We start from the raw sequence: 15,242 nt of genomic DNA, 5'->3' as shown, positions 1-15,242 counted from the left end.
CATCAAGGCCAGCTCCACTAAGTTGCTCCACTACATGGCTTCCTCTCCTGAGTGCTACAGCCAGTGAGGGGACAAGGATAGCTCTCCCATTCTCATGATCCCAGAGCCAGCTCTTCCCACTGTCACAGGTGGTGAGCAGTGAGGGAGGATAGGGGTCATCACTCCAAACCTATACCACCTCATAGCAAATGAGTGGCAGGACCAGCTCTTCCTCTCTCACACCCTCAGGGTTGGCTCGCCTGCATTCACCACCAAGGTCAACTCTGTTGTGCTGTCCAGGCAAGGTGCAGGGCTCACTCTCCTAAGAGCTGCAGCTGGTGGGGGGCAGGGCCAGCTCTCCCACTCTCAGGACCCCAGGGCCAGATCCTCCAGCTGCCCCAGATTTGTTTTTGTTTGAGACAGGGGTTCTCTGTATAGCCTTGGTTGTCCAGGAACTCACTATGCAGATAGACCAGGTTGGTCTCAAATTCAAAGATCTCCCTGCCTCCTGCCTCTTGAGTGCTGGGATTAAAGGTGTGAGCCACCACTGCCTGTTGATAATATTTTAAAATTAAATTAAATTAAAATTTAATTCTAATTAAATCCCGCCAAAGAGAAAACCAGAAGTGTTGGTGAGGATATGGAAACATTGGAACTCTCTTACATTTTTGATGGGAATGTAAATGATACCCCTTCTGGAGAAACTGACTTTACAGTTCCTCCGAAACAGTTGCTTTATGGCCAAGCAATCCCACTCATGGGTAGACAATCAAAAGAACTAAAGTAAGGGTCCAAACAGAAACTTATACATGAACTTGCATAGTAGTAATATTCTTTATAGTGGCTAAAAGATGGACATAGCCCAGTGTCCTGATGTCAATAGATTACCCGACAAACACAGTGAAATTTGTCAATACAAATATGTCATATATCTGGCCATCAAAAGCCATGAAAGTGTGCAAAGAAGAGTCAGACAGACTACAGACTAGACAGACCACACACGGGTACAATCAGATATATGAAGTACCCAAAACTATAGTGGCAGCAAGAACAGTAGTGGCTGCTTAGGGCTGAAGGGATGGTTAACTAGGGTGTGATGTCTAGAGTATAGCTTCTCGTTGTGACTATGAACATAACTGTAAACACACTAAAAACACTGTGTTGTGAACATGGAATGGCATGGCCGAAGCTGCCTCAAACCCCCCCCCCCCCCATCTAGTTCAGAAAACTTCCGGATCAAGGGTATTCTTTCCCTCTGAAAGAACATACAAGGTAAATTGGAATTAGGAAGCTCAAAACACTGGGACTCTTACCAATATCAAATATGCAGGAAATCTGTGGCTTGGTGTTAGCTTAGCTAATCCACTGCATTATCCCACTGTGTGGTGACTAATGACATACAGCTGGTGTCTTCATGTTTGTTTTTTAACAAAAAGGGAATAAGTATGAGTCATGTCTCATGGAAAACAGTTTTGCTAACTTGGAATCTCATCTTACTTTAGAAGAACCAAAAACTGAAGCACAGAAAACTGCATTTAAGTTCATAAAGCTTAATGCAGTACAGTTTCCGTTCACCAAAATAAGGAGCGTGGATAAGGTGCATCCTCCCAGCTCAGACATGACAATGCTCTACAGGGTTTCTAGGTGAGAAAACATCTGTGGTTCAGTGCAGGGTCAGGAGTCCATAAACTTGGTTTTGGTCTGTCTACCTTGTGACTGCGTGAGCTCCACCTGACCATGCTAGCAGATAGAAGATGTTCGATAAATGGGTATCAGCACATCTTTGGTTTGCTGTCATTATGCTCAGACATTACGCTCATATGCGTGCTGTCTCCAGGGAAGTCCCCGGAGAAAAAGAGCAGAAGGATGAGCTATTTTTCAGAAACCACCTCTAATTCAAGTGAACGGGAATAGTCTGTTTCATTTTTCCCACTTTGCCTCAAAACCACAATCTTCCTACCTCAGCCTCTCAAGTAGACATATCCTACCATACCTAGAGTTCTCTGTTGTTTAAAGCATCACCTAATACTGCTGTGTCACATGTCCACACACAAATTAATGAACCAATAGGTAGAAAGACACTTCTGCTTGGTCAAATGCTGAGACATTCCAAAAAAAAAAGATGAAATCAATTCATCTGAACCCATCTGAACATACTAGAATTTCTGTTATGGTCAGAGACACCCAAGGCTGGCAGAACCTGAGTAGATTATGTGGGTAATAGGGGCTTGTGGATTCATTTTTGAAGAAAGACCTTAGACCTGCTATGGGAAGAGTATAATTTAATGTATAGATTAGTAAGACCTGCACACCTGAGAAGATGACTTCAGTTTAATCCCCACTTTCTCTAGTCACTACAATGTATGCCTTCCTATAACATAAGCAAACGTGTAGACACTATGATACCCAAACCTGGAAATATACTATCAGTTGATATATATCAAAGATGTTAATAATATATCTCTGACAAGTATCAAATGTTGGCAGACTGTCCCTCTGATCAGAACTTGAGCTGGGTTCTTCCGATTGCTCAGCTTGGCTTTGACCTTGGACTTCCCTCTATGCTCTTGCACAATCAGATTGAGCAACAAACCTGCTCTGTCAGTTTACTGACTCTCCTCCAGCCGTGACCACCCTGGCCTGCCTTCCTCCTTTATCTTACCAATCAGTTTAGCTGGAAACTCCTTATCCTTGCCATTTCCTCTTAGTAATTCTCCATCTACTGACAATGGACCCCTCCTGCTCATTGGTTACAAACCTCCACTTGTGCATTTTTGTATTAGAGTTCAAGTCTAACTACCTTGCTCATTACAAAACCCACGCATAGTTATTCTTCTACCTGCTTTTATATCCTCTTTTAAACAAAGTTAGTCTTGCCACCATTAGCAAACACTATAACTAATTTTTCTTTCATAATAACTCATTTTTCAAAATGCTACAACCCTTTTCCACTGGTATTACTTTTTGCATGTGCTTTTTAATTCATTATATCATTTGATTTTAATTAATTATTCTTACCTTATAAATGGGGAAACTGAGGATTGGGAGATTAAGTGATTTTCCAAGGATTAAAAGAAGCATTACCAGCAATTGCTAAATATGTATGGATGTGTGCATCCATGGGTCCCCTACACATATTCTCCATGGATAGTGACTATTCAGAAGTTCCTCTGTGTTGAAAAGGAGTTTTAAAGGAAGTAATGTGAAATAAAGACTGGGACAGGAGGAAAGGTCCTGCTAGGTGGTGATGTTTGCAAGTATTAGATCTTCTAAGTCAATGATCATCCAAGCCCTGAGAGCATCATTTGCGCCCAGGTCTCTGGTGCTCCCACTTTAGAAATTGTGAGCATAGGCTACTGATTCCAGGCCCAGACATTGTATTAATTCTTCATTTATCTAAAGAGGCAAACTCTCGTCACTGAAACAGCATTTTATTTCTAGGTATCTTATTTGACCTTCAACATGTCATAATACAGTTGTTTGCTTCAGCAAGCCTTTGGGGCTGCCATTGTTTGGTCAAGATGTTGGAACAAATTCTACAATACAACATGGTGTAAGCTAAGGAATATGCAGCATACAGAAATATAACTACCCCATACCTTTTCATCTGTGACCAATTACCTGATAGAAACACCTCAGAGAAGCAAAGATTCATTTGGCTCTCAATTTCAGAAGATTATAATCCAACATGGTGAATAAGGCGTGCTGGCCAGAGAGAATAGGCCATGGCTGCTGATTGCATATGGTAGCCCTCCAGGAGACAGAGAAATGGGACCAGGAAGAGAAAGAGATAATAAAATACACCCCCCAACTGACACTTTTTTTTTTTCAATTAGGTCCCATTTGCTAAAGGTTCCACAGCCTAATATACAAAGCACCATATGAGGACAAAGTTCTCAAAACATGAGGCTGTGGAGAATATGTCACAATCAATATGTCCACACAAAGAGTGATGACAGGACCAGGGTATAAACTTCTGCTTATTAAGACCTACTATCAATGTCCCTTTTTATTAGGGTGGCATGAGTCACCACACAAGCTGTCTGGACCAGGAATATCAGCTGTGGCAGGAGTTATCTGGAGACACTCTGTCCCCTGAGAACTTTGGAGCAGCGTGAATCCTTGGTGCCCACAGGATATTAGATTCCCTCACTCCTGCCAGGAAAACAAACCTTCAATCACATATGAAACGGAGAGGCAACAGCCACTTCTTACAGAGCATGGTTACTACGGGAAATCCTACTTCTTTCATTATAATGGGTATCCATGTGCCTATTCCAAGACATGCTTTTTGAGTTGTATGCTCTAAGCACCGAACAATTTTAAGAGATGCTCTAATGCCACAGAAACGGAAGTGAGGGAGCACATTATCTTCCTACCCCAGACCACAGATGTCCTGGACCTGTTCTGAGATGCCCGTCTGCAAGGGAGAGAGCACACCCTGGTGCTCTAAAGGAAACAAGCACTTATTATTAGGAGAAGGCAAATGGCAAAGCCAGTCCTTCCCAGGAGTTAGAGTTGACACTTAGACATGTGTAAGACTCAGGACCTATTATACCCAACTCCAGTCTAAACTTCTGTTCCTTTGTCTAACTTATTTTTCTTTTTGGAATTTCATAACACATTTACTCATTTTTGTGTAAGTATTTATATTTGTGGGTAGGTCAGAGAACAACTTTAGGGGGTTAGTCCTCTCCTCCCACCACATGGGTCCCAGGAATCTAACTCAGATTTTCAGGCAGGATGGCAAGAAAAGCCTTTGCCCACCGAGCTGTCTTGCTGGCCCCTGATTTATTGTTCTTTCCCAAGATTATTGACCTCTCTGTGCATCAGAAACGAATCATTTTGTCAGGCATGGTGGTACAGGCCTGTAGTCCCAGCACCAGGAAGCTGAGGCTTGAGAAATACAAACTTGAGGCCAGTCTGGATTACACAGTAAAATCCTGTCTCAAAAGTTAGGGTGTATTATGGAAGAAACATGGAGTTACAGGTGAGGTTTCATCAAAACCAAGGGTGTATAAAAATATACAAAAACCTACTACTTTATAAACTAACTTTAAAAAAAAACAATTTAAGGTTTGTTTTTATTTTAATTGTATGGGGTGGGGGCGGGATGGGGAATGTGGTATGCATATGAGTCAGAGGAGGAGCCAAAGGTAGCTGAAAGCATCTGGACGCAGACCCTGGGTCTTCTGTAAGAATAATATGTGCTTTTAATTACCAAGTTGTTTCTCCAATTCCTGCCACCCACCAAATATAAAGGAGTGCGCTAAATGGTTGAAGGATGCTCCTCCAAGAAGCAAGAGGTTTTAAACGGAAATCCCATTGCCAGATGTGGGATACTTCCTTATGAGCTTTACCAGGGAGATCCCAAAATGTTAGAGACTCTTTCCCCTGCTTTTGGTTTTCTGCTAAAACTAGATGATGAGACTGCATTGCTGAAGACACTAAATACTTTGAGTACAGGACATAGAGAAACCAAGTTGGAACTGAACTAAAGGCCTTTTCTTTGCTAGCTAGTGTTCATGGTGGCAAAGGTGTTATGCAGGAGAAAAACTATCAATGGTCTTTCCCAGCTATGGACTCTAAATGCTACAAAACCAATGTGCCAGACATGACCACTTTGGGCATACTCAACTGCTTCCTGGTTGTATTTCAAACCATCTTCATAGGAGAAAATATATAGCTGTTATTTTAACCCTTAACCAAAATCCTATGGCTGGAGAGGTCACAGACCCTGGTGGGGAAACTACTACTGTTTTATTAAATGGATGTGTAGTCAAGCTGCCTTCTAAATATTTAAGATTCTGACCATACATTAGTGTGTGGCTTTCGGGTGTGGTTAGAGAAAATCTCTCCCTCTCCCTCTCCCTCTCCCTCTCCCTCTCCCTCTCCCTCTCCCTCTCCCTCTCCCTCTCCCTCTCCCTACCCCCTTCTTTTTGGCAGAGGGTGATGGTTAATACAGAGACTCACAACTGGTTAGAGCATTGAAAATAAATGGCTATTAAAGTACTCTGCCTTAAGTGGGACATTGGTAATATTCCCTGCAAAACCTTGTATAAGAAGAGGCAGGATGATCACAATGTTTAAGGCCTGAGGAGCTTTGGCATGGCCATTGGAATCATGGACACATAGCTTAGCTATGTAGCTACCATCACAAGAAGCATACACTTGTACACACAAATGTGCATGTGCACATGCACACACACACACACACACACACACACACACACACACACACACACACACACACAGTCAAACAGCAAAAATGAATGGAGGAGGAGGACCCAGTTTGGAAAAAAGGAGTCAGATGAATGGGAGGGGGCTAAGAAAGTGTAATGAGGATGGATTTGATTGAAATAGCTTATATGCATTCATGAAATTGTCAAAAAGGAAAGCGTAGTCTGGGATCTTAAATTGTCATAGATTGAGAATGAAATGTTCTCCCTTCCCTCCAGCCTCATGCATTGAATCTTGGCCCTCACCTGATGACCCTGTTGAAGAGGGATTGGAAACCATGAGAGGTAAAGTCTAGACTGGGGAAAGGGTCAAGTCAGGGAGTTAGGAGGGTCTTTGAAGGTTATGCTTGGTCGTGACCCACTTCTCTGCTTCCTGTCTTACATGATGTGAGCGACCTCCTTCTCCACACACACCCATGGATGTTCTGATGTCTCAAGCCGAGAAACAACAGAGCCAAGGACTATGGAACCTCAAAACCAAGGACTAAAAGTGAGCCTTTCTCTCCTCCTTTGTGTCACATCATGGTACAATACAACGTATGTCTAGTATATGCTTCTCTTAAACATCAGACTATAAATAAGAACATTAGTGATCACTCACTGAGGTTTCCTTACCATCCTCAAACACTGGGTGACATTAAATATATTGAGTTATATATAAAATAAAGTTGTGGGGGCTGGAGAAAAGGCTCAGCAGTTAAGAACACTGACTGCTCTTCCAGAGGTCCTGAGTTCAATTCTCAGCAACCACATGGTGGCTCACAATCATCTGTAATGGGATCTGATGTCCTCTTCTGATGTGTCTGAAGACAGCTGCAGTAAACTCATATGCATTAAATAAATGAATAAATAAATATTAAAGTAAAATAAAGTTGTGATGTTTCTTTTTTTTTATTTTTAAGTTTTATTTATTTATTTTACATTTCTCCTTTTAAGGGTTAGAAATCTTAGCACATAAAATCGACACCATATTTTTCAGTGAGTTCTCCCAGGTGAATCTGAGTACTGGATAAGCTTCGATCAGGATATGGTTAAGAGTCCAGCATGATCATTAGTTTTCCTTCACTGAAATAATGTTTCATTAAAAGGCTAATATGATAACCTTATCTGGTGTTACCATTCACTTTATTTAAAAGAAGGCTCAGGATAGAAGACAGGTGTGCTGCATGGTATAAATATTACAATCGTAATTACTATAATAATAGGAAATGGGCTTTCCATGCCTTGATGCCTGGAAGCTAGACTCCACTGTTTTACCTGCGATTATCTTAGCTAGTGGGATCAAGATAAGGGCTTCTTTTCTTCTTGGAGTGAGCATTGTGCTACACTGTTCACACCATCACTCAGGACCAAGGTACTCCTTTCCATAGACACTGGAAGCTCAAAGTTCAATGCAATGAGCTTCCAGGACTTTCTTGGAGCAACCTACATAGATTTACTGAGCATTAAAGGTGCACAAAGTCCCAGTCCCTTGTTCAGTTCAAGATGTCTCTAGAGTGGGAAGTCACCACCATTTTACTTTCTCCCAGTTCTAACAGCATGCAGGAGGCCCTGTGGTCAGCTGACTCGAGGAAAAGAGATGGGTGGGCTCAGTTCACTAATGGCTTGGCTTGATATACAGGTTCAAGCCAAAAGTAGTGTTATTGCATGATGGGACCTGTGGTGGTTTGAATATGCTTGGCTCAGGGAGTGGCACTATTAGGAGGTATGGCTTTGTTGGAGTAGATGTGGCCTTATGGAAGGAAGTGTGTCACTGTGGGGGTAGGATTTGAGACCCTCTTCCTAGCCACATGGATGCCAGTGTCTTAGGGTTTTACTGCTGTGAACAGACACCATAACCAAGGCTACTCTTATAATAACAACATTTAATTGGGGCTGGCTTACACATTCAAAGGTTCAGTCCATTATCATCAAGGTGGGAGCATGGCAGTGTCTAGGCAGGAATGGTGCTGGAGGAGCTGAGAGTTCTACATCTTCATCTGAAGGCTGATAGAAGACTGGCATCCTCAGGCAACTAAGAGGAAGCTCTCAAAGCTCACACCCACAGTGACACACTTCCTTCAACAAGGCCACATCTACTCCAACAAGGCTACAAATAAAAACCTCCAAATAATGCCACTCTCTGGGCCAATCATATTTCAACCACCTCAGCCAGTCTTCTCGTATCTGCCTTTGGATCAAGATGTAGAACTTTTGCTCCTCCAGCCCCATGTCTTCCTGGACGCTGCCATCTTCCCACCATGATGATAATGTACTGAACCTCTGAACCTATAAGCCAGCCCCAATTAAAACAGCAATGAGGGGGTAGTCCTCCCAGTGGATGACCTTCAAGGAGTGAGCCTTGTCCTGGAGAGGTGGCTCAGTGGTTAGAGGTGATTGTTGTTCTTACAGATGACGTGGGGTTGATTCCAAGCACCCACAGGGCAGCTCACAGCTATCTGTAGCTACAGGCCCAGAGGATTCAAAACCCTCTTCTGACCTCTGTAGGCACCAGGTACACACACATGTAGTATGCACACATGCCTGTAGGCAAACACTCATAAAATAATAAAATGAGTAATTATTTAAAATATTTAGTTTTTTTCTTAAAAACAACAAGAAACCCTAAAAAAAACCTGACAAAGTAAATAACTTTAAAATATTTTTTTTCTTAAAACAAAACAAAGCTCGCTGGTCATTCATCCACTTTGCGTGGGAAGAAAAGTAGCCTGAGGCCAGGGCTCAGATGGAGTCATTGAGCATGGGGAGTCACTTGGCTAGTTGATTCAGGGCCAAGAAAGGGAGAGATTAGGAGTAAGAAGGCCTCTTGTAGAGGTACATGCATGGAGATACAGAAATGGCTGCACAGCATGAAGATGACTCTGTCACGTACTGATGCCTATCATAGCGAATCCACAATGAAAACAAAAAAGCTAAACCATTTAAGCAGGTGACAGACAGATTGGAACAAAGAACTCAAATTATCATGTCCATGGTGGCTCAGGGAAGGCTGTGCTTAGTGGCTCCTGACAACATTAACTCAGCCATTACCATTATCAAGTGTCCAGGCCACCTGAGAGACAGAAGAGTGGAGGGCCTCAGTGCATTTGAGGAAGTCCACCAGCTTCTCGGTGGTAACTTGACTACCTAGATCTTCCCATCCATCCTTGATAGAACCCACATAGATCGCAGATATTTGTTTCCCTCAGAGGTCTTGAACAGTAAACTTCTTAGGTGATAAATAAATAGTATGTGTTTGTGAATAATCACCATATTTCCCCAAACAAAGACGACAAAAAGATGCATTGTTTTACACTTTTGCAAATCCTTACTGTGGGGAAATGACAGTATTCATTTGTTCATTTGTAAAGGAAAGAATAAAATTTTCTTAAGATAGCAAATAAACTCAGTATTTTTCTGAAAAACTGTCCTGAAGAGATATCAGTTTGAAGTAGGCTAGGGGACCCCAGGGTTCCCACAATACATGTTTGAGGCACACTGTCAAGACACCCTCCCCACTCCTCCCACCCCCCCACCCTCCCTCCACCACCCCCCTACTCCCAAATCTGGCCTGGATGGTACCCATTATTTCAAGCCTGAGAAAGTTTGTGGTGGGTTGCTAGGAAGGTTTCTGTCAGAATCCTTATATTACTTTACTGATAGCTCCTGAAAAACAAAATAAAACAAAACAAAAAATAAAAAGAAAAAATGGAAAGAAAAAAATGTGGCATTTGTAGGAGGGACAGACTCTGGGTGAGCATGAGCAGAAGGGAGATTTAGGCTCTCCAAGGATATTGGAAATGGAGGAAGCCTATGAACACTCACTTGCTTTCTCTTCCAGTCAGAGCCACAGCATCAAAACCTCTGTTCTAGGTGCAAGGGTGGAGAAAAGACATCACAAAAATAGTTGACAATTCTACTCCAGACCATCGCCCCAACGAACATTAATGATCACAGAATCTTGAATTTGAACTAAACTTTATGCTTTTCAGAATGTCTCCTCCGGTTACGTCTCTTTGAGCTCTCTTACTCAAGCTTCCTTACTGTTTAAGTTTTCACTTTTAAAAAATTTAAACTAGCTGCATATGTATCAGAAGATGGCCTAGCCGGCCATCAGTGGAAAGAGAGGCCCATTGGTCGTGCAAACTTTATATGCCTCAGTACAGGGGAACACCAGGGCCAAGAACTGGGAGTGGGTGGGTAGGGGAGTCGGGGGAGGGTATGGGGGACTTTTGGGATAGCAATGAAAATGTAAATGAGGAAAATACCTATAAATTTTTTTTTAATTTAAATATGCAATCAAAATCCGAAGCACGCACAGTTGCTAAATCAGATTCTCTCCAGAGAAGTCAATTGAGCCGAGTAAGCTATAAAATAAACGCACAGAATCAGAGCTTCGCTCATTCTTTTGCAAAACAAGAGCAAAGACTTTTCTCATTGATGGCAACAACACAACAGCTTTAGTGAATTAGAGCAACCCGAACCTACCAGAAAGAATGAGAGTAAACCATTCAGCCAACCCCAATGAGCAGAGGGAGGGAGAGAGCTCTCCGAGCTTGCAAATCCCCTTACTCACCGAAATGGGCCCCTTTGTGTGATTTCCTGTGGAGGCAGCAGTCATGACAGCTATATATACCAGGGGAGCTCCCCTAGAGTCTCACAGCTCCCAGGGCATCTCTTACTCTCAGCGAGATGGGAAAGGTAAGTCCTGGAACCCTGACCTTTGCCCGCAAGCAGCATCCTTGCTGGCAGAAATCACTTATTTGTCTGGTCCCTTTCTGCGCTTACAGATCACCTTCTTCGAGGACCGCAGCTTCCAGGGCCGCTGCTATGAGTGCAGCAGCGACTGCCCCAACCTGCAGACCTACTTCAGCCGCTGCAATTCTGTCCGCGTGGACAGTGGCTGCTGGATGCTCTATGAGCGCCCCAACTACCAGGGCCACCAGTACTTCCTGAGACGTGGAGAGTACCCTGACTACCAGCAGTGGATGGGTTTCAGCGACTCCATTCGTTCCTGCTGCCTCATCCCCCAAGTGAGTTTGGCTGTCTTTATTATTGATCTCTGGGAACACAAATTATCCTAAAAGATCATCTTAAAGCAAGTCGTTTCAACTAGAGCAAAGAGTGGGTGTAATACCTAGTATGTGTATCCAGTAGGATACCTGAGAGAGGAATCTCAGTTCTCAGGAACGTGGTGGTGAATTTTTAGAAAACTCAAATCCCCATTTTCACATTTTATATGCTATCGAGAAGTCAAATGCCAACGCCAGAGAGAAATTTTAAAACAATAAGATATTGAAGACAATACATTTATTATCTGTTTAACATATAAATCCCCTCCATATGTAGTCCTTAGTTCATTCCAAACCAGTTCAAGTCAGAAATTCAGTTTCTTAATCTAAAAATGCAATGGGCTAATGTGCAGGTGTTATAAAATGCATTGGGTGGGTAGGATGCACTGAAGAGATAGTGGCAAGAATTCAAGGCCAGCCTGAGCCATCCGCTTTGTAGAAAACCATACCACCTTGAATGCCCTGATCTCATCTAAAAACATGTTGGCTTGCTTGGCCTTGCAATTCTTTCTACTCGATTTTTTCCCCATCTTCTGCTTCTTATTCATATGTAGTGGGCAGTACCTATTGGCTCCCTTGGAGGAATACACCAGCAAAAGGGTTAAAACCAAAGTTCAAGATTCATGCTTTCTAAAGCACGACCATAATAGCATCCTAGGCAGGTGGAGTGTGGGAGGGGTGAGACAAGATGAAGTTTAACCCTCACAGGGAAGGGTCAGTGGGCATGCAGGAAGCCAGGGGAAGGGGCTGATTTGGACTGAAACTGAGACTTAGAAAGAGAAACCAGGGAAACACAGCACCTTATATATCACAGGGGCTCAGTCTCCTGCTCTAGAGATACGTGGACCAATGCACAGGTTTTGCAGAGAATCGCTGAAGGTTGATACCTTTTCAACACGGGAGACATATCAAAACGCTACCCTTCTGGTAACTTTCTGATTTCCTCTCCTGCAAAGAGCTGTCCAAACAAGCACAAAGACAGTATGCTGAGTTTTACTTTAAGCATTTTTAAACTACGTGTGATAAGCTTTATTTTAAGCAACTTTGAATTGCCAGAGACTATGGGCTGGTAGCTAGGCATGGAGAAGCCTGGGTGCTGTTCCTTGATTGGCCATTGACACCCTAAGATTCTTCAGGTGACACCCGAGGCTTTAGAGACTTCTGAGCTCTGTACCGAGCTTGTTCTGAATGCAGACTTGGACTTGGGATTTAGAGGCTGAAGATACTGAGACAGGAAACTTGGCTTCTACTTGTATTCAGTTGCTTTTCTTCTTCTGTCTGCCCCCCTCCCCAACCCCTTCCCCCCAGCACTCTGGCACTTACAGAATGAGGATCTACGAAAAAGATGACTTCAGAGGACAAATGTCAGAGATCACAGACGATTGTCTCTCTCTTCAGGATCGCTTCCACTTCAGTGAAATCCACTCCCTCAATGTGATGGAGGGCTGCTGGGTTCTCTATGAGATGCCTAGCTACAGAGGACGGCAGTACCTGCTAAGGCCGGGGGAGTACAGGAGATATCTTGACTGGGGGGCTGCAAATGCCAAAGTTGGCTCTTTTAGGCGAGTCATGGATTTTTACTGAGGCATTTTGAGACTCTACTTTCCTCCTCTAGAGCCAAATAAAGTATGTAGCTTATGATTCTGGCACTCCAAGAGTCCTGCCTTTCTTTTAATCTCTTAAGCATTCCTAAGAAAATACGTCGCTAAACCTAACATGATAACCAAGATGGGAAGGAACCTCCTATCTGGGGAAATAGCATTCTGGGTAAAAACACATTCTCTAATGACTAAATATGTAAGATTACAGAAAAGTAAATTATCAAGAAAAGTCACAACTGACCTGGTGACATGATTTAGCAGGTAAAAATGCCTGTCCCAAGTCTGGGTGTCCCATGTTTGTCCCAAGACCCTAACAGAAGGAGAGCATCAATTCTCCCAAGAGTTGTTTTCTGATTCACCCCCCACCTTCCCACAAACAGATATATAAGAGTGCCATGGAAAAAAATAAAGATAAGCAGGGGCAGGAAAAAGAAAGAGCTGAAAAGTGGGAGAAAGTAAAAAACTATCTTTTTCAGAAATGATACTAAAACTTAGGGAGCAGAGGAGCACTTTCTGGTTTCTTTGTAACTTGTCTTGTAAGTACTGAACTTTATGCAACGGAATCTCCACCTTTGTGTGCATAAACTTTATAGAATAAGAAAGAGGACTACAGAGCAAACCGTACTTCTACTTATAGGATTAAAGAGATTCTTAGCGGTAAGATTCTGTTGCTGAAGATACCACAGGCTCTAGTCACAAGACACAGAGAAGTCAAACTACAATTGGGCTGGAAGCTTCCTCCCTGCTGACTAGCCCTCAGTGTTAGAAGGTATAAGGCTTCTGGGGAGAATAGTCATCAATAGTGTTAGCCAGCTGCGGGCCCTGTGCAACACTAACAGCAGGCCAAGCAAGATGTCCCCATTGATACAGCAGTAGCACACTTGTTGGGATAACCAACCATTCTCTGATTGGATAGAACCCTGAAAACCCAGTTAAAAGTCTGTGGCTGAGGCTGAGAGAGACCTTAGTGGAGAAGCTACTGCTCTTATTTTGCTAAATGTGTTAATCAAATTACCTTTAAATATTTATATTAAAAATATTATAGTCATATATTTATATATAATGTATAAAATATATATTTATACATATATTTGTATGCAATATGTAATATTTACATACATACACATATTATATACATAAGTATATATAATATATTATATAAATATACATATATAATATAATAATGCAACATATATTAGATATGTACATATATGTTGATTATTGCTATCAACTTTGTCCAGATAAAAAGGTTTTTTGTTTGTTTGTTGTAAATATAACTTTTATTTGCCAGATGTAATTATCATCTTGGAGACTCACTGCTGAGTAAGCTCACCTTTTCCAGGTCTTTCTGAACTCTAGCTGGCTGGTTCAACTTAGCTATTCTGGCTCAAACCTGTCTCTAAACTGGGTGATTCAAACTGGCTTCTCTCAGCTTCTGACTGAATTGCTCTGCTTGGCCTCAAACTAACTCTGGCAATCTCTTCTAATCTTCTGGCTCTTCATTCTCTGTCTCACTCTGTCTTCACCTGTCTCAGTAAAATTTCCACATTCTCTCAATCTCTCTCTCTCTCTCTCTCTCTCTCTCTTCGCCCCTCCCTCTCCCTCTCCCTCTCTCTCCTCTTAAATAGCCTCTTTTTCTTGTCTGTTCTCATTGGCATATCCTATCTCCAACTCATTCTGTCAGATCTTTCTGATTCATTAATTTGTCTGAATTAGACGTCATTTTCAAACATGGCTGCTTCCTTCTACAAACTAACTTCACCTTCATTGTTTGGAATTGGTGTTTACTAAAGGCATGCCTGTATTCCAGCCAGAGGGATTAAAGGTATGTCATTCCAGGCAGATCACACAGACCTAGAAGGTCTTTGTATGTGATCCCTTGCCAGAGCAGCCGTGTTGCTAGATTAAAATTCCTCTACAGTTTGTTTTTGTTTTTTGCTTTTCAGTAGGCTATGGAAATTGCAGAGATTCACAAGTGGTCAATGTGATAGATTAATTGATAGTCTAATGTTCAGCCATACACTGAACATGTATATCACCCCATTCTCACAAGACTCAGGAAACATCAAAGAAGAAGGTAAAGAATTATGTGGAGAGCATCAGCTGCTGGGAATGGCATGGCCACTACACCCCTGAAGTCACAGCAGCTATGGTCACCTGCACAGAGCTGGCCTGCTATCATCCTGTGGTGGAGCTGGGGGGAAATCACAGATTTTACCCCTCCCTGAGAGCTTATATCTTTGTGTATTTAACCTTGGTGATGGACGCTGTTGGAAGGAGATGCATTTTCTTCAGTGGTATAGCTACTGATATTCCTATACCCATGTTCCTATAAACAACGCTTCAACCATGCTTCTGTAAATACCCAAACG

The 15,242-nt window shown here is 42.4% G+C and overlaps 1 protein-coding gene across 1 annotated transcript; it reads left to right on the top strand.

Moving 5' to 3' along the window:
• Positions 1-10,854: 10,854 nt before the first annotated feature.
• On the top strand, positions 10,855-12,923 carry Crygb (crystallin, gamma B). The gene is made up of 3 exons (NM_144761.2): positions 10,855-10,898; positions 10,988-11,230; positions 12,578-12,923. Exons 1-3 carry the CDS (start codon positions 10,890-10,892, stop codon positions 12,851-12,853), a joined length of 528 nt encoding a protein of 175 aa, NP_658906.1. The 5' UTR covers positions 10,855-10,889; the 3' UTR covers positions 12,854-12,923.
• Positions 12,924-15,242: the final 2,319 nt, after the last annotated feature.

The sequence above is a fragment of the Mus musculus genome, chromosome 1 (assembly GCF_000001635.26).
Source record: "Mus musculus strain C57BL/6J chromosome 1, GRCm38.p6 C57BL/6J".
Lineage (NCBI taxonomy): Eukaryota > Metazoa > Chordata > Mammalia > Rodentia > Muridae > Mus > Mus musculus.
Note: the sequence above shows the minus strand (reverse complement) of the source record. Positions and strands in the feature narration are given on the sequence as shown.

Excerpts from the sequence above, each read along its gene's own strand:
- Crygb (NM_144761.2), top strand. Across the intron at positions 11,231-12,577 it reads CCTGCTGCCTCATCCCCCAA|CACTCTGGCACTTACAGAAT; the intron begins GTGAGTTTGGCT and ends CCTTCCCCCCAG.